The sequence below is a fragment of the Ctenopharyngodon idella genome, chromosome 13 (genome assembly GCF_019924925.1).
Source record: "Ctenopharyngodon idella isolate HZGC_01 chromosome 13, HZGC01, whole genome shotgun sequence".
In the NCBI taxonomy this organism is placed as follows: Eukaryota; Metazoa; Chordata; class Actinopteri; order Cypriniformes; family Xenocyprididae; genus Ctenopharyngodon; species Ctenopharyngodon idella.
Window position 1 is genome coordinate 1485216 of NC_067232.1, and position 23435 is coordinate 1508650.

The 23435-nt window shown below is 36.6% G+C and overlaps 2 protein-coding genes across 2 annotated transcripts; both read right to left on the reverse strand.

Moving 5' to 3' along the window:
* Positions 1 to 2803: 2803 nt before the first annotated feature.
* LOC127524499 (bile salt-activated lipase-like) lies at positions 2804 to 14544 on the reverse strand. The gene is made up of 11 exons (XM_051916030.1): positions 14376 to 14544; positions 13277 to 13424; positions 13039 to 13158; positions 12601 to 12798; positions 10054 to 10184; positions 9678 to 9785; positions 9236 to 9350; positions 8702 to 8888; positions 4557 to 4760; positions 4271 to 4468; positions 2804 to 3073 (listed from the first exon to the last, which is right to left on the reverse strand). The coding sequence occupies exons 1-11, from the start codon at positions 14508 to 14510 to the stop codon at positions 2890 to 2892; spliced, it is 1728 nt and encodes a 575-aa protein (XP_051771990.1). The 5' UTR covers positions 14511 to 14544; the 3' UTR covers positions 2804 to 2889.
* Positions 14545 to 15766: 1222 nt separating this feature from the next.
* On the reverse strand, positions 15767 to 23407 carry LOC127524500 (general transcription factor 3C polypeptide 5-like). Its single transcript, XM_051916031.1, has 11 exons — positions 23161 to 23407; positions 22538 to 22736; positions 22116 to 22314; positions 21773 to 21971; positions 20972 to 21076; positions 18676 to 18790; positions 18431 to 18511; positions 17598 to 17686; positions 17399 to 17481; positions 16139 to 16281; positions 15767 to 16053 (listed from the first exon to the last, which is right to left on the reverse strand). Exons 1-11 carry the CDS (start codon positions 23359 to 23361, stop codon positions 15905 to 15907), a joined length of 1563 nt encoding a protein of 520 aa, XP_051771991.1. The 5' UTR covers positions 23362 to 23407; the 3' UTR covers positions 15767 to 15904.
* Positions 23408 to 23435: the final 28 nt, after the last annotated feature.

Here is a 23435-nt window from a genome sequence, read left to right on the forward strand (position 1 = left end):
ATTTATAGATGTGCTTAATCCATTTTAATCAAGTTTCATTTGGTAGAAATTGGGTGTTTAGTTTAGTTTTGTTCATTTTATTCTGCTGATCCTATGCTTTCTGACTCATAGTAGCCAACTAGTCATGAAGGTCAATAACGCACCACATGTATCCACAAACACATGCATTTGTAACTCTTTTAGGGTTTACAGCTCCATTACCTGCTTTGTTAAACAATATCAGCTCAGATTTGCTGTCCTAGATGTAATATATATATATATATATATATATATATATATATATATATATATATATATATATATATATTATACTGTTTTGGATTTTGATGTTGATATTGCTATTTACCTGTTTCAATGTTGTTATTTGCTCGAATGCTTGAATGCTTGAATGATTATGATATTAAGTAACTGCAACACTTCCTTTGTTTGTTATAAGATAAGATGACTAAGCAACAGTTGTGAAAGTTAGGTTTTTGAGTTTGATGATTGTAACCAACCACAAAGGTTAACAATAAGGATGAAGAGAGCATGTTGCAACCTAAAGCAGAGGTGAGCCAGACGAAGACTTCAGTGAAGAAGAGGAAGAGTGCTAGAAGAAGACGACAGTGTAGGCGACAAGGGGAGGACATCCGACTAGTAAGCAAGAGATACAGAGACTGATATGCCTACAGCAGGAAGACTGGATCAGACACATTGATCAATTGATGAATAATATGAAGTTGGAATGTCCCAAAAATTAGTATAAAAGTCTGAAGAGTAAAAGGCCTCCTCAGATGCTGCCTGCATTAAGCGTAGAAGGACACCTGATACCCTAACGAGGGGCGCTTAACAGCATCTCCAATATTGCTGGGTAAAGCTAGGATATAGAGCTTTTTAGCTTAAGCTGATTTAAGTTTTATTTTGCATTAACTGCTTTGTATTGTAATCAATAAAAGAGATATTTTATTGTTACGTTTGCCTTCCGTGAGACTTTACTTATAACTACAAACTGAGCCTCGACAAAGAACAACCACAAGGTAGTCTTCTACGTCATTCCTGAAGAACTTCAACCTGCCGGCAGGTGAGTATCTTATGGTTTAGACTAGATTTGACATTCCTTACCCTACCTGAATAATCCTAGGGTTAAAAGGTACTATGGAGAAAGAAAATAATTATATATATATATATATATATATATATTCTTTCTTTGTTCCAGCTGCTTGTGGCCTGTTTTCCAGTGACGTCCTGTCTAAATTCAGTCATAAAGGGTAAAGATAGCACCAATGTTTGTTCTATCTAATGCTGTGATTGCAGTGGTTGTTTAGGGTTATGTGACCATTCCCAAGGAACAGTCTCCACATTTACCAACAATATCACTAGATAACTGTATTAATTTAGTCAAACTCAGTTCCTGGAGTGCCACTGTCTCTCAGAGTTCAGCTCCAATCACAATTAAACACACTTGAACCAGCTAATCAAGGTCTTCAGGATTTCTACAAACAAAGCCACAAGCCTGCAACCTTAACGCTGTGGTTCGCAGGGAAGGAGACAAGAGTCCGGATTTTAATGGATGTCAATGGAGGAGAGGCTTCACTACGCTGAATAAACCACTTTTGTGAGGAAAAAGCTTATCACAAAGACCCACAAAGGGGTCCTTGATTATGATGCCACTTTTTAAACTTTAGTTAGTGTATAATGTTGCTGTTTGACCATAAACAACATCGGCACAGTTCTGATGCTCAAAGTTCAATGCAAAGGGAGATATTTTCTTTTACAGAAATGACTTTTTAAGGACTACAACAAGCTTCTTCCTGCGTTGGTGGCATCACAAACCCCAAAATTTACATAAACCCTGGCCCACTAATCATTCAGAAATGTCCAGTTGCATTCTATAAGTTGTAACTTCTTCCTGAGTCTCTCCATCAGTGTCCGACTCCGGTTTGAGCAATGTAAGGCTGAACACTGTTACTGACAATCATCATTTTGGCTGCGTGAGATTCTCCAGCTTTGTTGTTGTTGAGCAAGTGAAGCGCGAGCTGTTAAAGCTCCACCCTTTTCTGGAAAGGGGGCCGGGAGCAGCAGCTTATTTGCATTTAAAGGGACACACACAAAAACTGTGTGTTTTTGCTCACACCCAAATAGGGGCAAATTTGACAAACTATAATAAATTATCTGTGGGGTATTTTGAGCTGAAACTTCACAGACACATTCTGGGGACACCAGAGACTTATATTACATCTTGTAAAAGGGGCATTATAGCTCACCTTTAATGAATCGACAGCCAATCAGCTTCAATATGTTTGCTCATAAACATTCATTTTGGATTGATCTATTTTTAGATTTTACAGCAAAAAAAAAAAAATGCTGTTTTATAAGACAAGTCATGGACAATTGTGTGACTGGTAGGATTCAGTTTACGGCACTTTTCATTCATTTCTATGGTATCCTCAAACAGTGACTGACTGTCGCACAACTCTGAACGAAATTGAGTGGCTTCAAGGCTGTAATATGATTGGTTATCAAGGCACACGTGATCCAAGTTAGCGGTTACGCTTTTTTTAATGCTAGAGCACGGGCCCTTGCATCTCTCAATATTAAGATCATCACTGCTACAAACTTCCAGGCAGGTGTTTTGGATCTGGTTGGAGCTAAACTCTGCAGGTCAGTGGCCCTCCAGGAGTGGAATTTGAGAGCTAGAGCTATCTAAGAATCTTAGAAATGATGTTAACTGATAAGAAAATTCTTTAGTAAACTTTCTCTCAGCTAACTTGAACACCAAACAGCATTCTTTTGATGTCATGGCAAGTTAATAAAGAAAAAACTGTTGTTGATCATCATATATTTTGTTTATTGCATGAATCTTAGCATGATATTAACTGCTAAATGATTTTGTAGTCAGGTTAGCATTGCTCAGTTCTTCTTGACAGTAGGGTAGCTGGAAAAGACGGTAGTCCAGTAGTAAACCAAACGCGTTCTCAACATCTCCTTCACACTGTTCTTGTTCATACTGTTGTGTATGTCTAGGTACTTATGGCCAGTGCCTGCGAACTCAGGCCAGGTTACAGGAACACTGGACTCACCTTTGTTAGGGTCACTGTGAGGGAAAGAGAAAGAGACAAACAAAGAGACATTTTGGCTATCATTATGCACCACAAGTAACACCAGGGTTATTATACTTGTCTAAAACAATTAAACAATATTTTTGTTACTTGAAATAAAATAAAATATAGAAAATGCAGACTTTTATTTCAGCTCGTTGTCCAAGCAACACTTCTCATTTTAATTTTATTTCATCTACTAAACTAAATATTAAAAACCTGCTCCTGGAGGGCGACTGTCCTATAGAGTTTAGCTCCAAATTACCTCAAAACACATGCCTGGGAGTTTCTAGCATGCTTAGTTAGACCTTGATTAATTGGTTCAGATGTGTTTAATTGGGGTTGGAACTAAACTCTACAGGACAGTGGCCCTCCAGGAGCAGGTTTGGACACCCCTGAACTATACATAAATGAAAAAAACCTAACTAATACAAATGACTAAAACACACAGCAAAATTTACAGAGCCCCTAAAAAATACAAGATGGGAAGAAAAATTATATTTCAATGCTTTTGCGTTCTCTTATGTTTTGCATAACAGCAAGAAACTTTACGTTCGCGCGCAAAATGTTTGCATTCCTTTGAGAAGCTTTGCGTTTTCTCGCAAAACTTTTGAGTTCTTTACAAAGTTTTTGCGGGAACGCAAAAGTTTCGTGAGAGAACGCAATTTTTTTAGGGGAACGCAAATGTTTTGCGGGTGAACACAACGTTTCTTGGGGGAACATTGTAAAAAGTTTTTGTGAGAAAACGCAAAAGTTCTGCGAGAGAAAGCAAAGTTTTTCAGGGAAACGCAAATGTTTTACAGGCGATTGCAAAGTTTCTCGGGGGAACAAAAGTTTTGTGAGAGAACGCAAAAGTTTTAAAACATATTTTTTCCTTCCATCTCATATTTTTTTCACCACCATGTCCCTTTAGGGGCTCAGTAAAAATTACTAAAACTTTAACAGAAATTAAAATGAAATGGAAAAAAACTGTAATATAAATATATTTACTATAAAAATGAAAAACTATAATAGTATCTCCATTCTCCAATTTTCAATAGTGGCACCAATTGGAATTGCACAACTATAGATAGGCCTAGTACCATAGTACTCATATATTATATATATTAAATTATTATAGTTGCCTCTACACATCCACAAAGTGGAATAAGATGAAGTATTTTAATATTGTTAGTATTTTTATGTTTATATACCCAGTTTGAGCAAAATTGGTCCAGTAGGCAATCATGTATCTGGAGACGTCACGATGGCGAGGAAAGTAGCCCAAAGGAGTGGTGAAAGGCTTCCCAAACACATACTGCAGGTCGTCAGCGTGATCGGCACCCATCCAGAGCGGGAAGATAGGCATGCGAGAGGGCTCACTGAACAGGTAGGAGTAGGTTCGTGCAGTTCTAATGGAGAAAAAAATGTTGTTTTAAGGTTTCTACTATTCAGTTCACATTTTAGAGGTCAGTAAATAAGACGATAAAGTCAGCTTACTTGGCATGGTCAGTGTGGAGGTACAGGGCCGTCTGGGTTGGCACCAGGAAGATGTAGTCCGTCTCAATGTCCACAACTGTTTTCTTAATATCCTTATCACTAGGGTTACTACCCCAATTGGCCGTGTACGCCTGATAAGTTGCGATACCAGCCTCTTGTCCTCTAGCTTCAGACAGGGAAATCGAGAGAGCCCTAACATCCGCCCTGTTATAAATCAATAGCAGTTTTTTTGAAATCATGTTTTTGTTTGGACCATTAAAGGCCCCATGAAATGACTACACAGAAGCAGTTTTCTGCACAGGACACATCAGCTTGTACCTTTGACCTTGTTTACACTGGGTATTAAGATGCATTTTGGTCGATCGGATCACAAGTGGATGACGCTAAATACACTTTCTACCACTTCCAGAGGTAGTCGAAAACGCATTTGACCGGATTGTTTCCGTAGTGTAAACACTCATGTGGTCGAATGCGTTCAAACAGCCACAAAAGACCGCCTCCTCTCCGCCTACTGATCTAATGCGTAAACATCATATGAAGCGCGTTAGCCAGATGTGATTTAAACGTTGTCGGCCGAAGACCCAAGTTTGGTTTGAAGACAAAAAAACGTACCAAGCACAATGTTCTTTCTCGATTTCTAACACTCACCATGTTCGGCTGGTCTTGCGGCTATCAGAGCAAAAACGAAAGCTGCTGCTCTCCATGTTTTTCCGTTGTCTCTGGACATGTTCATATGTAAATTGCGTAAGCTTATTTTGTCCATTAGATCGAAAGATCTGAAAATACATTTAAAACACCAGGTGTAAACGGGTATGTGTCTCTTCCTCGTTTACTTGTGATCCGATCGACCAAAACGCATCTAAATACCAGGTGTAAACAGGGCCTTTGTTGAAAGGCCAGTTCCCTTTATCTTACATCACTGTTTTTCCAGAAACAAAGATTGTAACTTTTAAATGTGTATATTTCCCCAAGAGGCAATCTTCCGTTCTCTCTCTTGAAACCAACATGGAAGTGACTTAAACTGCAATTCATTGACTGGCTGCTAGAGCCAGGCTCGAAAAGGGAGTCAGTCCCATAGACCCCCCATGTTAAAATGCCCAACTTTACAGCAGAAAAAAATATGTTTACAGCCTGGCACAAAAAGTGGTTTTGGTCTATATAGCTCATTTTGCCCTTCATGACAACTGTGAGGGGGGTGAATTTTTTTATAACTTATCCATTTAAATTATATTAAGCTTTAAGTTCTGCATAATTAAGGACACTTGAGTGACAGGTGGATTGCCACTGCTGTCACTACTAGCCGTTTGTCTGCTGTCTGTTAGCCGTCACATCACCTCAGCTAATTCCACCCACGTCCCGCCTCTTTGCCCATTTTTGGTTATCCGGGAGTGACGCACAGTGACATGCTGCTAAGATGGTGACGGCCGGCTCCGCCCACTTTGGGCTTCAAAAATGCTCTTGAGAAACCTACGGGTGATGTCACGGACACAACGTCCATTGTTTTATACAGTCTATGATATTCCCATACAGTATATTTTTCAGATATACTTTACTGTTTAAAAGTTTGGAATCAGTACAATTTAAAAAAAAAATAATAATTTAATGCATCGGGAAGGATGCATTAAATTGATCAAATATGTCAGTAAAGACATATATAATGTTACATAAGATTTCTATTTCAAATAAATGCTGTCCTTTTGAACTTTCTATTCTATCAGTAAGTCTTGAAAAAAATGATGTTTCCACAGAAATATTAAGCAGCACAACTGTTCAAAATTGATAATAATAAGAAATGTTTCTTGAGCAACAAATCAGCATTTTAAATGCTTTCTGAAGGATCATGTGACACAGAAGACTGGAGTAATGATGCTGAAAATTCAGCTTTGCCATCACAGAAATAAATTACATTTTAAAATATATTAAAATAGAAAACAGTTATTTTAAATTGTAATAATATTTCACAATATTAGTGTTTATTGTATTTTTGATCAAATAAATTCAGCCTTGGTGAGCATACGAAACTTCTATCAAAAACATCTTACCTACCCCAAACTTTTGAACAATAATGTATTTTTTTTTATTTCAAAATATAGAAAAAATTGCCATAAACATATTACTAAAGTAGATGTTAAAATTTGTTTACTTATAGATGCATGTTTTAGTTACTTATATTTCCTAATATTTTTTGTCTATTTATTGTTTTTTAATCTAAATATATTAATATTGTTCAAAAAAATTCAAATTGCATTTTAAGATTGAACATATATTTTCTTGCCCTTAAAGTACATTTTGTAATATATTTTAGTAATTTTACCACTTGAAGGTTGTAATGATTTTTTTCGAATTTGTCAAATACAGGTGCTGGTCATATAATTAGAATATCATCAAAAAGTTCATTTTTTTATTATAAATTATTTTTAAAATTGAAACTTTCATATATTCTAGATTCCCTACATGTAAAGTAAAACATTTCAAAAGTTTTTTTTTTAAATTTGATGATTAGAGCGTACAGCTCATGAAAGTCCAAAATCCAGTATTTCAAAATATTAGAATATTTCCTAAGATCAATCAAAAAATGGATTTGCAAAACAGAAAAGTTCAAGTTCTTTAAAGTATGTTCTTTTGTGCATTCAATACTTGATCGGCAGGACATATTACAGCAAATGACTTGCTCCTAGCACAAATTACTGCATCAGTGAAGTGTGGCATGGAAGTGATCAGCCTGTGGCACTGCTGAGGCACTATTGAGCCTTCAGATCATCTGTATATTGTTGGATCGACTGTTTCTCATCTTTCTCTTGAAAATATCCCATAGATTCAGGTCAGGCATATTGGCTGGCCAATAAAGCACAGTAATATAATGGTCAGCAAACCACTTGGAAGTGGTTTTTGCACTGTGGGCAGGTGCTAAAGTCCTGCTGGAAAAGGAAATCAGCATCTCCATAAAGCTTGTCAGCAGATGGAAGCATAAAGTGCTCCAAAATCTCCTGGAAGATGGCTGCATTGACTTTGCACTTGATAAAACACAATGGACCAACACCAGCAGACGTCACGGCCCCCCCAAATCATTACTGACTTCAGAAACTTCACACTAGACTTCAAGCAGCTTGGATTCTGTGCCTCTCCAGTCTTCCTTCAGACTCTGGGACCATGATTTCAACATGAAATGCAAAATTTACTTTTATCTGAAAAGAGGACTTTCGACCACTGTTCACTGTCCAGTTCTTTTTCTCCTTAGCCCAGGTAAGATGCTTCTGACGTTGTCTCTGGTTCAGAAGTGGCTTGGTAGTCCTTTTCCTGAAGATGTCTGAGTGTGGTGACTCTTGATGCGCTGACTCCGGCTTCATTCTACTCATTGTGAAGCTCTCCCAAGTGTTTGAATCGGCTTTACTTGACAGTATTCTCAAGCTTGCGGTCATCCCTGTTGCTTGTGCACCTTTGCCTACCCAATTTCTTCCTTCCAGTCAACTTTGCATTTAATATGCTTTGATACATCACTCTGTAAACAGCCACCCCATTCAGTAATGACCTTCTGTGACTTACTCTCTTTGTGGAGGGTGTCAATGATTGTCTCCTGGACCATTGCCAAGTCAGCAGTCTTCCCCATTAGTGTGGTTTCAAAGAACAAAAGATACCCGGAATTTATACTGTAGGGATGGTCATTTAATGAAAATCAAATGTAAGTATTCTAATATTTTGAGATACTGGATTTTGGACTTTCATTAGCTGTACGCTCTAATCAACAAATTTAAAAAAAAACAAACTTTTGAAATGTTTTACTTTACATGTAGGGAATCTAGAATATATGAAAGTTTCATTTTTTAAAATAATTTACAATAAAAAAATGAAGTTTTTTACGATATTCTAATTATATGACCAGCACCTGTATATTCCTTAAGCTGGACTTTTTTTTTTTTTTTTTTTTACAGATATTAAGCATATGTTTGAAATATATTGTGGCCAGAAAACAAATTGTAGTATGTGTCTGCTAAAGCTTACTTTTGCCAACTTTTAACTTTACGCTAGCATATAGATGGCCTCAAAGCTAACAGACATAAAAGCCACAAAACTCTGCTTCTGATTTCATGGGGTCTTTAAAAATTCTCAAAATGATTCCAGATGACTCTTTGATGTAGCACACTTACACAGGGGTGGACACCAGAGCATTGTTGATAGAGGGGACATCAAGGGTGGCAAAGATGTGGCCGTCCATGTCATTGACTCCAGCGATGTAGTCAATGTCAGCAGCATTAGAGAAAAGGGTTTGAGGCTCACCAGGGAGGAAGTCCCCATCGATGACGGGGGACAGAGCCAGTTTGTGCACAATGGGATCTGGAAAAGATTGTCACATTTGATCTTTTGACTTTGCGTTGCATTTACTGTGGTTTTAAGCAGCAGTTTAACCATTTTAAAGGGATAGTTCACTAAAAAATGAAAATCATGTCATCATTTACTCACCTTCAAGTCTTTCCAAACCTGCATGACTTTTACACACAACCTTGTTCACTGAAAATTTTGGTATTCCCATTCTTTGTAATTATATAGAAAAGAACGACTTGTTGTGCAGGTTTGGAACTATATGAGAGTGAGTAAATGATGACTGAATTTTGATTTAGGTTTAACTATTGCTATAAAAAGCATGTAAAGGGCTAAAACTGCACAAGCAGCCATTTTCTTACCACTAGAAGATGTAACGAAATTCACATTCCCAGCAAGAGTTACAGTCTTTGGATCTGTCCTCTTCAGACAAGCCACCATCCCGCTATCAATGGGACATCCTACCTTCTTTGCGATCTAAAGGTGCACAAAAAATAATAATTTACCCATATAGTTTTGAAGAAATAATTGTAACTGTAGAAATAAAGCAAGTTGTGATATTAATTATTAACTGACCAAAATCATTGAAATGCCAGTCTGTATGTGAAACAGACCAGGTGACTTCACTAAGTAAACACTAACAAGTGTACAGTAAAGAGTTATGCAAAAGGTTGGGAATGAGAGTAAATAACACCCCCCCCCCCCCCCCCCCCCCCCCCCACCCCCCACCCCCCACACAATGTACTAGGTCTGTTTTATAATGAGTATTCAGCAATGTGGGACATTCATGAAGATCAAGCGCACCTCCTCAGCAGATTTACGTGGATTTCTGTTGACGGCCCAGGGACAGAGAGCAACACCACTCTGTGAGATAGCTCTGCGGATCAGGCCCTTGTTTTTAGGGGTAAGAATCTGTGCAGGATGGGAAACACAACACACCTTAAAACCTTCAACCTATATTAAAGAGGACCTCTAATGGTTTCCATACTAATAAACCAAGCCCTCACACAACCCTATTGCCATTAGATTTAAAGTGAAAACAAATATTTAGCCAATTTATGAGCCTAAATAACAAGGCCTACTTCAACACTTCAACAAAAATGGCCTCGTCCTAGCAAATATAGGTAGAACAGCACATGTACACCCACTCATTAAAATGTAATACATAAGCATGCAGCACCTGGAAGTTTACGCTGGCTCCACCTGCTGACTCGCCAAAGATAGTGATGTTGTCTGGATTGCCACCGAAAGCCCTGATGTTCCTGTGTACCCAAGAGATAGCGGCGTGCTGATCCCATAGGCCATAGTTTCCTATTGACCAAGACATGCTTAGATCATCATTTAAATACTACAATCAATGAATCAATCCATACGTATACAATCTATACAGTGGAATCAAGTCAACAAGTCTGTACGGAGCATAGTGATGGGAAAAATGAGTTGAAAACTATATGCCAATGCTTTTGCATTCTCTTGCAAAACTTTTGTGTTCCCCCAAGAAACTTTGCGTTTGCTCACAAAGACGTTTTTTCTTGGGGGACCACAAAACATTTGCAAGAGAACGCAAAAGCATTAATGTATAATTTTTCCTCATATTTTTTCATCACCTTTAGGGGCTTTGAATTGGCTTGCAGTTCTCTCGCAAACGTTTCCTCAAAAAAGTTTAAGGGGAATGCAAAAGGTTTGTGAACAAAAGCAAAGTTTTCTCAGGAACACAAAAGTTTTGCAAGAGAATGCAAAAGCATTGGCATATAGTTTTCAACTCATTTTCCCCATCACTATGCTCCAAACAGAGAAGGAACTGAGCCCCTAAAGGGATATGGTGGTGGAAAAATCTCTTGCAAAAGTTTTGTGTTCCATCAAAAAAATTTGTGTTCACTCACAAAACCTTTGCATTCCCTAGAAAAACTTATGTGTTCCCCCAAAAAACTTTTTTCAAAAGTTTTGTGAGCAAACGAAAAGTTTCTCCGGGGCACGCAAACATTTTGCAAGTGAAAGGAAAAGCATTAAAGCGTTAGTTCACCCAAAAATAAAAAATATAGTCATTAATTACTCTCATGCCATTCCAAACTCGTAAGACTTTTATTAATCTTCAGAACACAAATGAAGTTTTTTTATGAAATCTGAGAGCTTTCTGTCCCTCCATTTTATATGATGAACAGTTTGAATTTAGGCTTTTATTCACATAAACATTCAACTCACATCAGTTGTGGTAAACTGAAGCACAAACGTGTTCCCTTTATGTGCAAGAACCAATGAGGTTCATTCTCGTGTGTTACACAGCACTTTGAGCTTCCGCAAGAACAAGCCGGTTCGTTGATCTTTTATGTTCGCTAATTAATGTTTATATGTGAATAAGAGCCTAAATTAAATCTGTTCATCATATAAAGCGACCGAGTCTCTTTAGAAAGTCTGGACTAAACCACTCAATTCATAAAGATTAGTTTTTACGATCTACAAAGTGGTAGTCGCGTCTACGAAGGGACAGAAAGCTCTCAGATTTCATTAAGATCTTCATTTGTGTTCCGAAGATGAAGGAAAGTCTTACGGGTTTGGAATGACATGAGGGTGAGTAATTAAAGGATTAGTTCACTTTCATATAAAATTTTCCTGATAATTTACTCACCCCCATGTCATCCAAGATGTTCATGTCTTTCTTTCTTCAGTCGAAAAGAAATTAAGGTTTTTGATGAAAACATTCCAGGATTATTCTCCTTATAATGGACTTCAATGGCCTCCAAACGGTTGAAGGTCAAAATTATAGTTTCAGTGCAGCTTCAAAGGGCTTTAAACGATACCAGACGAGGAATAAGGGTCTAATCTAGCGAAACGATCGGCCATTTTCGAAAAAAATGTAAATGTATATGCTTTATATAAACAAATGATCGCCTTCCAAGTGTTTCCGCCAAAACCGTACTTTCGTATTCTTTGCGCTGTATGTCCTACGCCTTCCCTATTCTACTTACGAAATGAACGCAGCGCCAGTTACATTTTGTCCGTAAGTAGAATAGGGAAGGCGTAGGACATACAGTGTAAGCTTTTTGAAGAATACGAAAGTACGGTTTTGGCGGAAACACTTGGAAGGCGATCATTTGTTTATATAAAGCATATACATTTAAATTTTTTTCGAAAATGACCGAACGTTTCGCTAGATAAGACCCTTATTCCTCGTCTGGTATCGTTTAAAGCCCTTTGAAGCTGCACTGAAACTATAATTTTGACCTTCAACCGTTTGGAGGCCATTGAAGTCCATTATAAGGAGAATAATCCTGGAATGTTTTCATCAAAAACCTTAATTTCTTTTCGACTGAAGAAAGAAAGACATGAACATCTTGGATGACATGGGGGTGAGTAAATTATCAGGAAAATTTTATATGAAAGTAAACTAATCCTTTAATTACAGCATTTTCATTTTTGGGTGAACTAACCCTTTAACATACCATTTTCCCTCCCATCTCACTTCTTAAAACACAATGTCCCTTTAAGTGCTTCGTAATTTCACTGCATGATGGAAAAATTAATAAATATCAATGTTCGCATACACTTGAAAAACATTGCGTTCCCCCGAGAATCTGCGTTCGCTAGCAAAAGCATTGAAGCATACTGTTTACGAATATAATTTTTCTATTTTTTCCCTTAGGTAATCTGTTCCCTTTGGGTTGCGTTTTTTCCCCTTCTACTGTGATGTATCATATTTGTATGATTTATATATTCAAATGAAATTTACCAGGTGCTTCTGCATCTCCGCTGCTGAGGAATCCGAGGGCTCCAACACGGTAGTTGAATGTCACCACGATGACATTTCCTCTGTCTGCAATCTCCTGTCCGTCATACAGGTAGTTGCTCAAAAAGTTTGCGCCCTGACCACCACCCATCAGGAAGGCACCACCATAGATGAACACCATAACAGGCAAATTGGTAGACACTGCAAAAAAGGAGGTTTCAAACCAGACAGGATAAATTAATACATATGACTACTTATGTCTTAAAGGGCTAGTTCATCAAAAAGTAAAAAAATTCTGTCAAATCAACATTGGACCACACTGACTTTCCTTGTATGGACAAAAATGTAAATGGTGACAGCATTTTCTTTTCTCTCTTTTTTGGGTAAATGATCCCTTTAGCATACTTATTTTTCTTGTGAATTAGAACAGGCTTGCATTACCAGAACTTCCCTGAGGGACCCAGATGTTCAGGTAGAGACAGTCCTCACTTCCCAAGACATCATTACCAAGAATATTGAGCTGCATACACCTCGGTCCGTAGTCATTGGCTTTCAGAACACCTGTGCAGGTAGAGTCAGCAAGAGTACGCTGTCAATGCACTCACTTATTTTAGACCCTAGCTAAGCCTAATAATCAGTGCCTAAAAAGCTTGCACGACAGACAGTTACACATACGCACCATCCCAGCCTGGGTGAGCAACCGGCTTCGCCAATCTGCCAGGTGGAGCAGCAAAAGGAATTCCCAGGAACACGTCCACCCAGCGGAAAAGGCCTACACTATGACTCTTTCCCTGTACCATCCCTCCCTCGGTGGACACAGCTCCCAACTGCAACATGTTCACAATTACATTTTGGTCGAAATTGCAGCATAGCATAGTATTTTAAGCATTTTAGCCTCTTCCTGCCACATTGCATGTAATTCTTTTTGCTGGAAAACCATAAAATACAAAATACTTTTCTGCAGTATCAGGTTTTGAATTTTACTTAAATAACCAAGTTAAAATAATTATAATAGCATTATAGCATAATATAATAACATTATTATGATTAACACTTCATTATGTTTATGTACGTTAGTTTAACATTATAACGTAAGTTATAATATTGCTAAAGAAGAAATAATCAAGTCTATTAATTAAAATCTATTTCAACTTTAATATGTTGCCCCTAAAGGGACATGATAATGGGAAAAAAATATATAAAATGGAAGGAAAAATTATATTTCATTGCTTTTGTATTCTGTCTGGGAAACGTACAAGTTTTGTAAGTGAACGCAAAAGTTTTGCAAGCAAAAAGTTCCTCAGATGAACCCAGAATCTGAATTATATTTGAAATATATTTTTTCCCCATTATCACATCTCCTTAGGAGATTATTAAACTAAACTAATATATAAACATAATAAACTGTTAAGTATAACATGTTAAGCATATAATATAATAATGCAATAAAAATAAAATAGATATTATAAATATAGGAAATAAATTACGTAAAGGCAGAATGAATTGGAAAAAATAAAAAAAATAAAAAAAACACCTGGTGAAATGGCAGCCTCCATTTTTTGGCAGCTTTTGTACCATTTTTTAAGTTAAAAATATGCAAAATACTTTTCAGTGACTACACCGATTCAAATTTTAATGTCTGCATAGGATAAAAAAGTCTGATTTTTCATATTTTTAATTGGGATGGATATGAACTCTTTAAATCCCCAAAGTCTTGCATAATTGACTGTAAACCTGATAAATACAAAAGCTTTCATTGAATTCAAATTAAAACTTACAGAAGCTGCATTTGCTGTCCCTAGGATGAGGGCAACAGAGATGAAAACTCTCAACACCGCCATCATCATCAGATAGTGGCTGCAAGTGTGGCATTGAAGGGAGTTCTGTCCGCTTTTATAAACAGGACAAATCATATCTCTTTTTCAAGGTGTGCCAAAGCCATATCTTACCCCAAAAGTACACAGTCCCTGTAGTAAACGGACAACATGTGTGCAGTTGTGTTAAACTCTCATGGAAAATTTGTGTGGTGTTCATTAGAGCTTTGTGTAATCTTAACGACAGAAACACATTTTTTTTTCCATTAAAAACATGTGAGCCACCTTGCAGGATAATGTCACAAGGACTTTTGTCAACCAAAGCAATAAACAAATCAATTTACCATCTGCTGAAATTTGTAAATACAATAGGGCTAGTTGTCACATTTATTTTCTCTATTGAACATTTCTCAGGGTTGTTTTTTTTTTTTTATTTATTTTCTGTATAAACACATTATATTTAATATACTTTAAGCTGAATCTTTTTCTTGGCTTTTTTGCCACAACAAATGTATCTTAAAGAACACAGTTACAGCAGCTAAAGGAAAACTAATGTTAAAAAGTCAAGGGTCAAGAGCCTGAATAAAGCAAACACCGATCGCCATCATGGTAACGTCAAACAAAACAATAACTCATCAACATCTAAACCTCTGTTACATTTTATTATAAAAATGTATTTTATTTTATTTATAAGAACTGCTATAGATGAATGACAGAAATAAAGTCAATCTGGTTAGTAATAAGTGAAGCTGGTAATGCTGTTTGTGGAGCTGTTTAATCAAATCTTGAAAGATTTAATATCTTCTTTTAACTTCAGGTGATTTCATCTTTTTTCTGTTCTTGTTTCTCTTTCCTTCAGTGATTCTGCTTGTTAACAGCAGGTGTTCATCAGTGTCTGAATTCACTCATTTGTTTTCATTCACTCTGTCAAGTGGACTATATTAGTAAACTAATGTAGAGAATAGTGAATAAGGATATAATACCCTTATAATATAATAATATTTATATATATATAATATTTATAATAATTTGGAACGCAGCCTTGGAGTGTCAACTTTGAGCGCTGTTAATTCACAGTATATTGCAGTGGGCTACTTTCTCGAAAACGAAAAATATTACCCAGAATGCATTGTGTTCAATGGTATATTACTGTTTTAATAAGAAACCGTGTGTTACTGTCAAAATTTGTCCGTGTTTTTACATCAATTTTTTACAGTGTATGCATAGAAGTATCCAAAAATACAACTAACAATTGTGTGACTTTATTTTGATACGGTTAGTGAACTTTTAGTTAGTCATAATATCTCTCTTATTACTGTACGTCAGATTCTTTTTTAAAGAATTTGCTCAGTCAGTTAATTTGACAAAACCATTTATTATCCAAATGAAAAAAACATGTCAAACTAATTTCTATCAGTGTACAAAGTAGTTTTTTACATTAACATTTACACATCAAATCCTTTGCAAGTTCCAAAGATGAAACTAAAGGGGAATTACATGTAATCTGCAATCTCAGTTTCCATTTCATTCTCGCTCCCATCAGAAGGCTTGTAATCTTCATCATCATCATCATCTTCGTCTTCCTCCTCTCCGCTGTCAACAGTTTTGGGTCTAGTTCTTACAGGCTTTTGGGTGGATGAAGCTACAACAAAAATAAAGCCATTTCTATATTATTTTGCTATAATTATATTTAATAATTAACAATGCATCGTTTGTTTGTGTTGTACCTGGGCGGCTAGCTCGGACATATTGCTGGATCATTCCAGAAATTATATTCCTGAGCTCGTCTGCCGTGTGGGGCACACACCAGCCATCTCTCTCATCACACACTTCCTCTTTTCCATCATTCTTATGGATGATATTCTTTATTCTTAAAAGAAGAAAAAAAAGTCTCACGAGGAGTTGGATGGGTCTTTGATGAATGATTGAAAAGAATGATATTAAAGCTCCAACCTCATCTAATGGGAAAACATAACTATGTTACAAGGTGGTGATTTCGTGTCAGTGTTCTTTTAGTATCATTGAGATACTATGATGTTTATATATATCATATATTATATATTTATATATTATATATTCATCCAAAAATGTGTTTTTGTCTTACCCTGTTTCCCATTATAAGTGTTTATATTACAGACCTGTCGAGATGGATTTCACGGGAAATTGCGTACATAATTCACTCGCCCATGCGTGTCTCGTCATATCGCTAAACAGAGAAAAGTTGCTCCAGCTACTTTAATGCGTGTCTCATGTTGGAGTGGCATAGGTTAGTTGTCACAAAAAGTGAGAAAGGTTGACATGGAGCAGCTAAGGGCACGTTTACACGACAACAATGTAAACGTTGGAGTCTACTGGCAAAAAGAGAACGCGACAGATTGTAATAAAACAAGAATCAACATTAGCTTGGCTTTTCAGAGATGGCGAGAACTGAGGGATTTGAAATGTTGTAAAAGCGAAGCGGAGATGGTGTTTTTATTACTCTACAGGTGAGTAAGGTATTTTATTGAACAGATAAATTGTCATATGTAGCTCTCTGACAGAGTTCATTGCAAAGCATTATCTATTGTGAAGGGTCATATTCATCCGCACAGTCATAGTTTTTATTAATTATTATTTCCATTTTAGTTTTAGTTATTTTAGTACATCAACTTAACCTAAATGAAAATGAAAAAATGTTGCTAAAATAAGTTTTTTACATTTTAATTTATTTCAGTTAAAAATTTCAAGTGACAAAGGTTTTAATGGTTTTAGTTTTAATTAACTATAATAACCCTGTCTCATATGAATTTGTATGATGTGAATCGTATAAAAACTTATGACTTTTAGAAAAAAGTAAACATGAAGGTTCACCGCTAAACATACCATCACTGGACATTAGCAGATCAAACGAAAACGAATTTCCAAATGAGATTGTACGAATTAGCCACCCATTCGCAAAAATGTAATATAGTTACGAATTGCAATGAGATTGTGTTGAAAGTTCTTACTTTTCTACATCTAGATCACACAGCTGGTAGAACATCTGCCGGTATGGAGGAAGCATTCCATCCCGGAAGATGTAGACAGACTCCTTGAGAGAAAATTCCAAAAAACTGGTTTAAAACCCTTTCTCATCATAAGTTGCTGGTCAAGGCAAAATCCACTGTGATATAACACTTAAATGAAAAATTAAATAACTGAAAATACCTTTAGTATGTACTTAGCAGTGGCAGGTTTGGGTCCTGAAGATGAAGAACTCTCTTGGGTGATGTCAGTCACGCTAGCAGGTTGAGGAACTAAAGAAGTGAACGAAACAACCATCCACTACCATGAAAATCTTTGATCATTTGCAGTTAAAGCGTTTAATATACTACAATACCATTCAAAAGCTGGGGTCAGTACATGTTTTTTTTTTTTTTTTTGAAAGAAATTAATACTTTTATTCATCAAGGATGCATTAAATTGATCAAAAGTGCCAGTAAAGACATTTATAATATTACAAAAGATTTCTATTTTAAATAAATTCTGTTCTTTTGAACCTTTTATTTATCAAATAATCCTGAAAAAATAATCACAATTTCCACAAAAATATTAATCAACACAACTGCTTTCAAAATTGATAGTAATAAGAAATGTTTCTTGAGTGGCAAATCAGCATATTCAAATAATTTCTGAAGGATCATGTGACAATGAATACTGGAGTAATGATGCTGAAAATTCAGCTTTGCCCTCAAAAATCTAAATTATATTTTAAAACATATTCAAATAGAAAAGTTATTTTAAATTGTAAAATTATTTCACAATATTTTATAGTGTTTTACTGTATTTTTGATCAAATAAATGCAGCCTTCGTGAGCTTAAGAGATTTCTTTTCAAAAACATTATAAAAATTTTAGAAGACAATCTCTGTAAGTTTTAGAACCCAAAACCTACTGCATTCTAAAGGTCAGAGAGGGGGTGGAAAATGCTAATAATTATTATTTAACGATCACCTTACGGGAACACTGTGTGCCAGAACATTTGCGTCAGTGTTGTTGTACCTGCCCTGTTGATCGTGGTTGGCCTGCTGTAATGATAAGCACTTCTCTTGGATTTCACTGGCATGTCATTGACACCAAATCCTGAAATTCATAAAATCACAGAAATGATGTGTATTGTCATTTATACTCGCATATGGTGTCAAAAAAAAGATATTGCGCTCTTATGGACAGTTTTGTATAGCAGTCTGAGCATGTTTATGTCAAGGAATAACTCATATTTGGGATCGTTATGAATGATCGCTCACCATGTTTCATTCCGTAGCGGATCCTGAAGTCTAGAACCTGGTAGATTTTTGCTTCAGGTGTTTTTCGAGGATCATATCCAAACCTGACCCACAAACTCCTCCACGGCCCTGTTAACTACACATAAAAACTACTTTCAAGTGAGGATGAGAGATATACTGTATAGATCTGGAAATCAAAATGTAATTTAATCCTAAAATTATATATTTTTTGATTTTTAAAAACCATTTTTCACTAATTCTTAGTCACTAATCAAAAAATAAAAAAACAAAAAACAAATCATTGACTATGTGACCTCAAATCTAACCAGGGGACATTATTTTTTGCACAAATTTTATGCCAACCATGGAATTTATGGTTACTTATGAATGGCCTTCAATGGAGTTGGATGCTTTTTGGTAACATAAAAGTACAGTTACAGTATCTGCCAGCAGGAGCTAACTGGGCCATGCTAACCAACCAAACCTTGACCTATAGTTCAGACAAACAGGTATTTCCCACCCCAATCTCACACTACGTTTTTAACCAATTTTGCTAAAACAGGCCACACTAACAAACAGAAAAGTTGATAGTACCACTTAGTGTTTGCACTGTGCACCACTAATGGCTTTCTGTGCAATAAGCTGGGTTTGGAGACAGTACACTTAAAAGAATACCACATCATACAAACCCGATTCCAAAAAAGTTGGGACACTGTACAAATTGTGAATAAAAAAGGAATGCAATGATGTGGAATTCAAATTTCAATATTTTATTCAGAATACAACATAGATGACATATCAAATGTTTAAACTGAGAAAATGTATCATTTTAAGGGAAAAATAAGTTGATTTTAAATTTCATGGCATCAACACATCTCAAAAAAGTTGGGACAAGGTCATGTTTACCACTGTGTGGCATCCCCTCTTCTTTTTATAACAGTCTGCAAACGTCTGGGGACTGAGGAGACAAGTTGCTCAAGTTTAGGAATAGGACTGTTGTCCCATTCTTGTCTAATACAGGCTTCTAGTTGCTCAACTGTCTTAGGTCTTCTTTGTCGCATCTTCCTCTTTATGATGCGGCAAATGTTTTCTATGGGTGAAAGATCTGGACTGCAGGCTGGCCATTTCAGTACCCGGATCCTTCTACGCAGCCATGATGTTGTAATTGATGCAGTATGTGGTCTGGCATTGTCATGTTGGAAAATGCAAGGTCTTCCCTGAAAGAGACGAGGTCTGGATGGGAGCATATGTTGTTCTAGAACTTGGATATACCTTTCAGCATTGATGGTGCCTTTCCAAATGTGTAAGCTGCCCATGCCACACGCACTAATGCAACCCCATACCATCAGAGATGCAGGCTTCTGAACTGAGCGCTGATAACAACTTGGGTTGTCCTTGTCCTCTTTAGTCCGGATGACATGGCGTCCCAGTTTTCCAAAAAGTACTTCAAATTTTGATTCGTCTGACCACAGAACAGTTTCCACTTTGCCACAGTCCATTTTAAATGAGCCTTGGCCCAGAGAAAATGCCTGCGCTTCTGGATCACGTTTAGATATGGCTTCTTTTTTGACATACAGAGTTTTAGCCGACAACGGCGAATGGCACGGTGGATTGTGTTCACCGACAATGTTTTCTGGAAGTATTCCTGAGCCCATGTTGTGATTTCCATTACAGTAGCATTCCTGTATGTGATGCAGTGCCGTCTAAGGGCCCAAAGATCACGGGCATCCAGTATGGTTTTCCGGCCTTGACCCTTACACGCACAGAGATTGTTCCAGATTCTCTGAATCTTTGGATGATATTATGCACTGTAGATGATGATAACTTCAAACTCTTTGCAATTTTTCTCTGAGAAACTCCTTTCTGATATTTCTCCACTATTTTTCGCCACAGCATTGGGGGAATTGGTGATCCTCTGCCCATCTTGACTTCTGAGAGACACTGCCACTCTGACAGGCTCTTTTTATACCCAATCATGTTGCCAATTGACCTAATAAGTTGAAAATTGGTCCTCCAGCTGTTCCTTATATGTACATTTAACGTTCCCGGCCTCTTATTGCTACCTGTCCCAACTTTTTTGGAATGTGTAGCTCTCATGAAATCCAAAATGAGGCAATATTTGGCATGACATTTCAAAATGTCTCACTTTCAACATTTGATATGTTATCTATATTCTATTGTGAATAAAATATAAGTTTATGAGATTTGTAAATTATTGCATTCCTTTTTTATTCACAATTTGTACAGTGTCGCAGCTTTTTTGGAATCGGGTTTGTATTTAAGTTAAACAAAGAGTATTCTCTGTTAATCTACTCACCATGTAGTACGCCAAATATGGGAGGAGGTGCTTCATTTTCTCAGGGTGAACATTGATGTTGGCCTTCACGGCATTGCGAGACCATATGGGCCTTTTCTCGAAAAGCTGTGGAGGCGGAATCAAATTAACCAACATATCCAAATAAAATAGCATTGGAGAACAGGTGGGATTATGATAAGATAAGGACATTTTCCCATTATATTAAGCCAGAATTGTTGTCCAATAGTTGACTTTCACAGCTTAAACACAAATTTATAGTTTTACCCTGGTTGTCGAACAGCCACTCACATGAAGCCTTGAGAATTACGTAAACAAGTCTTCCTGCACTCTCAAAACACATATATACACTCCCATTCAAAAGTTTGGGGTCAGAAAGATTTTTTTAATGTTTTTGAAACAATCTTATGCTCACCAAGACTGCATTTCTTTGATCAGAAACACATTAAAATCAGTAATATTGTGAGATATTACAATTTAAGCTGTTTTCTATTTTAAAATGTCATTTATTCCTATGCATTTATAGAAATTTTGTAACATTATAATGTACTGACCTCTAAACTTTTGAACGGTAATGAATATCTGATTTTTTTTCTCAAAAATATATTATATTGTTTTTATTCTTATAATCAATTAGTACAAAAAAGTAAATGTTTTTGTACGGTGCTGTCATTTTTTTCCCATGTGATTTTAGTTTATCCCCTCATAAAATACTTGTACTTTTTGATTTCAAAACAAATGTTGTGATCATCTTGGAGATGGTTGATTTAACACATTGAAAACATGTAGAACCATTTTACCAACCTGTCTGAGTTGCTGCTCTACCTTTACGTCGTTAGGATGGACACAGAACTTTTTCCAGCTGGTCACTGCAGCTTCTAGAGGTCCTGATGGGATGGTCTTGTCATCAAAGTTGACAAAAATGGCATTGTTTGGCCGGCGAGCCCGATTCGGGGCAATAAGATGATCTTTAAGGAGAACAGACTGCATTGCAGTCTCCCTGCTATTTATTGGGAAGCCGACAAATTATGCAATGAACAAACCAAACCACCAAAAACACACATGCAGCTGAACTCAGAGCAGTTTGGATCATTTGCAGTTGCAACCGGTCAACTCATTTGGGTATTCAGGTCCTACTCCAGCTTACCTGTGCAATACATCTGGACGATAGAAATAATCCACAGCCGTGTCCAGACGAGAGAAAATAGGAGGAGGAAGGAAAAGAGGCACAGGACTGTCATAGAATTCCTTCTTCTCGGGTTTGCGCAAAATAATCTTGTCGTACAAAGACACCTGCTTGCCATCTGGATCGTTGTGAGTTGCCAGGTACTGGAAGTCAGCCATTCCTGAAGAATCAAGGATAAGAATGTGTGGTTATTATATAAGGCATAGTTCACCCAAAATGACCCATGTCATTCCAACCCTGAATGACTTTCTTTCTTCTGTGAAGCACAAAATATGTTTTTAAAAGTACAGTGTTGTTTGGACCCTAGCATTCTTCAAAATATCAAGTAAATTATTAAAAAAAAAAAAAAAACTAGTAAGTGAATGTTGACTTTTCTTTTATACCTTGAAATTTATATGTGGTTCCTATAAGTCCCACTATCTCCATGCTGATTTGGGTCTCTGAACTGTTTCCTTTGCGGGTTCTGCGGCGTACTCTGAGCAGCAGGTTTGTGGAGGAGTAGCGGTTCCCATAAGCGGGATGACAGAAAGGATCTTTCGGCCGAAAGCGGAGTTCAAGTCTTTTAGAAGAATCTCCATATGTCTGTCCAGAAAAATCGCATATTAAAATACAAACTACTATAACACTCAATATACACACATATTATCACTGTAACACTTAGTATAATATACACACATATTACTTAGTAATTATTAAATAAAAAGAACTAATCATTTCAAACTTTTATCACCACTTTTCCTTATTCTTTATACATTACATTTTTAGTTGACATGGTGAAACAAGTAAGGGAAGACACCCCCTAAAAAGCAATGTGCATTTAATAACAAATTGTAAGATAATAAATCAGCCATTTAAGCCATGTAAAAGATTAATGTAAGTCACAAAGACTGCTTTACAAATCACTATCTCTCTGTAATACAGCAACAACAATTCAGATTCATTCTAAATGAACAAAGTCTACAAGCATGTATCTTTTTCATTTAAAGCACCAACGCAATCTGTTCACCTTGGATACTCCCTCTTCACCGCCAATGCTCTCCAGCATTCTGTCCACATTTTTGACGACTCCCGGGTATTCAACACACACTAGATTAGTGTCAGACAGGACAAGTGTTGCTGTATTGCCTGACACAACAGCTGTATCTTTGCTTTCTCCTTCTGTGCGTGGACACGCCGGATTGTTTGTAATTATCTGATCCATTTTCATGCGATTTTTGTTCGACGCTTATGCATAACAAAAATCCATCTTTTTAATGGTGTATTTCTATTACATAGTGCCTT

Excerpts from the sequence above, each read along its gene's own strand:
- LOC127524499 (XM_051916030.1), bottom strand. The coding sequence starts at position 14,510 with ATGATTTGTCCTGTTTATAAAAGCGGACAGAACTCCCTTCAATGCCAC. Across the intron at positions 12,799-13,038 it reads GGTCCCTCAGGGAAGTTCTG|TGTCTACCAATTTGCCTGTT; the intron begins GTAATGCAAGCC and ends CCTTTTTTGCAG. Across the intron at positions 3,074-4,270 it reads ACCAATTTTGCTCAAACTGG|TGACCCTAACAAAGGTGAGT; the intron begins GTATATAAACAT and ends TTTCCCTCACAG.
- LOC127524500 (XM_051916031.1), bottom strand. The coding sequence starts at position 23,361 with ATGAAAATGGATCAGATAATTACAAACAATCCGGCGTGTCCACGCACA. Across the intron at positions 18,791-20,971 it reads CATATTTGGCGTACTACATG|TTAACAGGGCCGTGGAGGAG; the intron begins GTGAGTAGATTA and ends TTTTATGTGTAG. Across the intron at positions 17,687-18,430 it reads AACCACGATCAACAGGGCAG|TTCCTCAACCTGCTAGCGTG; the intron begins GTACAACAACAC and ends TCACTTCTTTAG.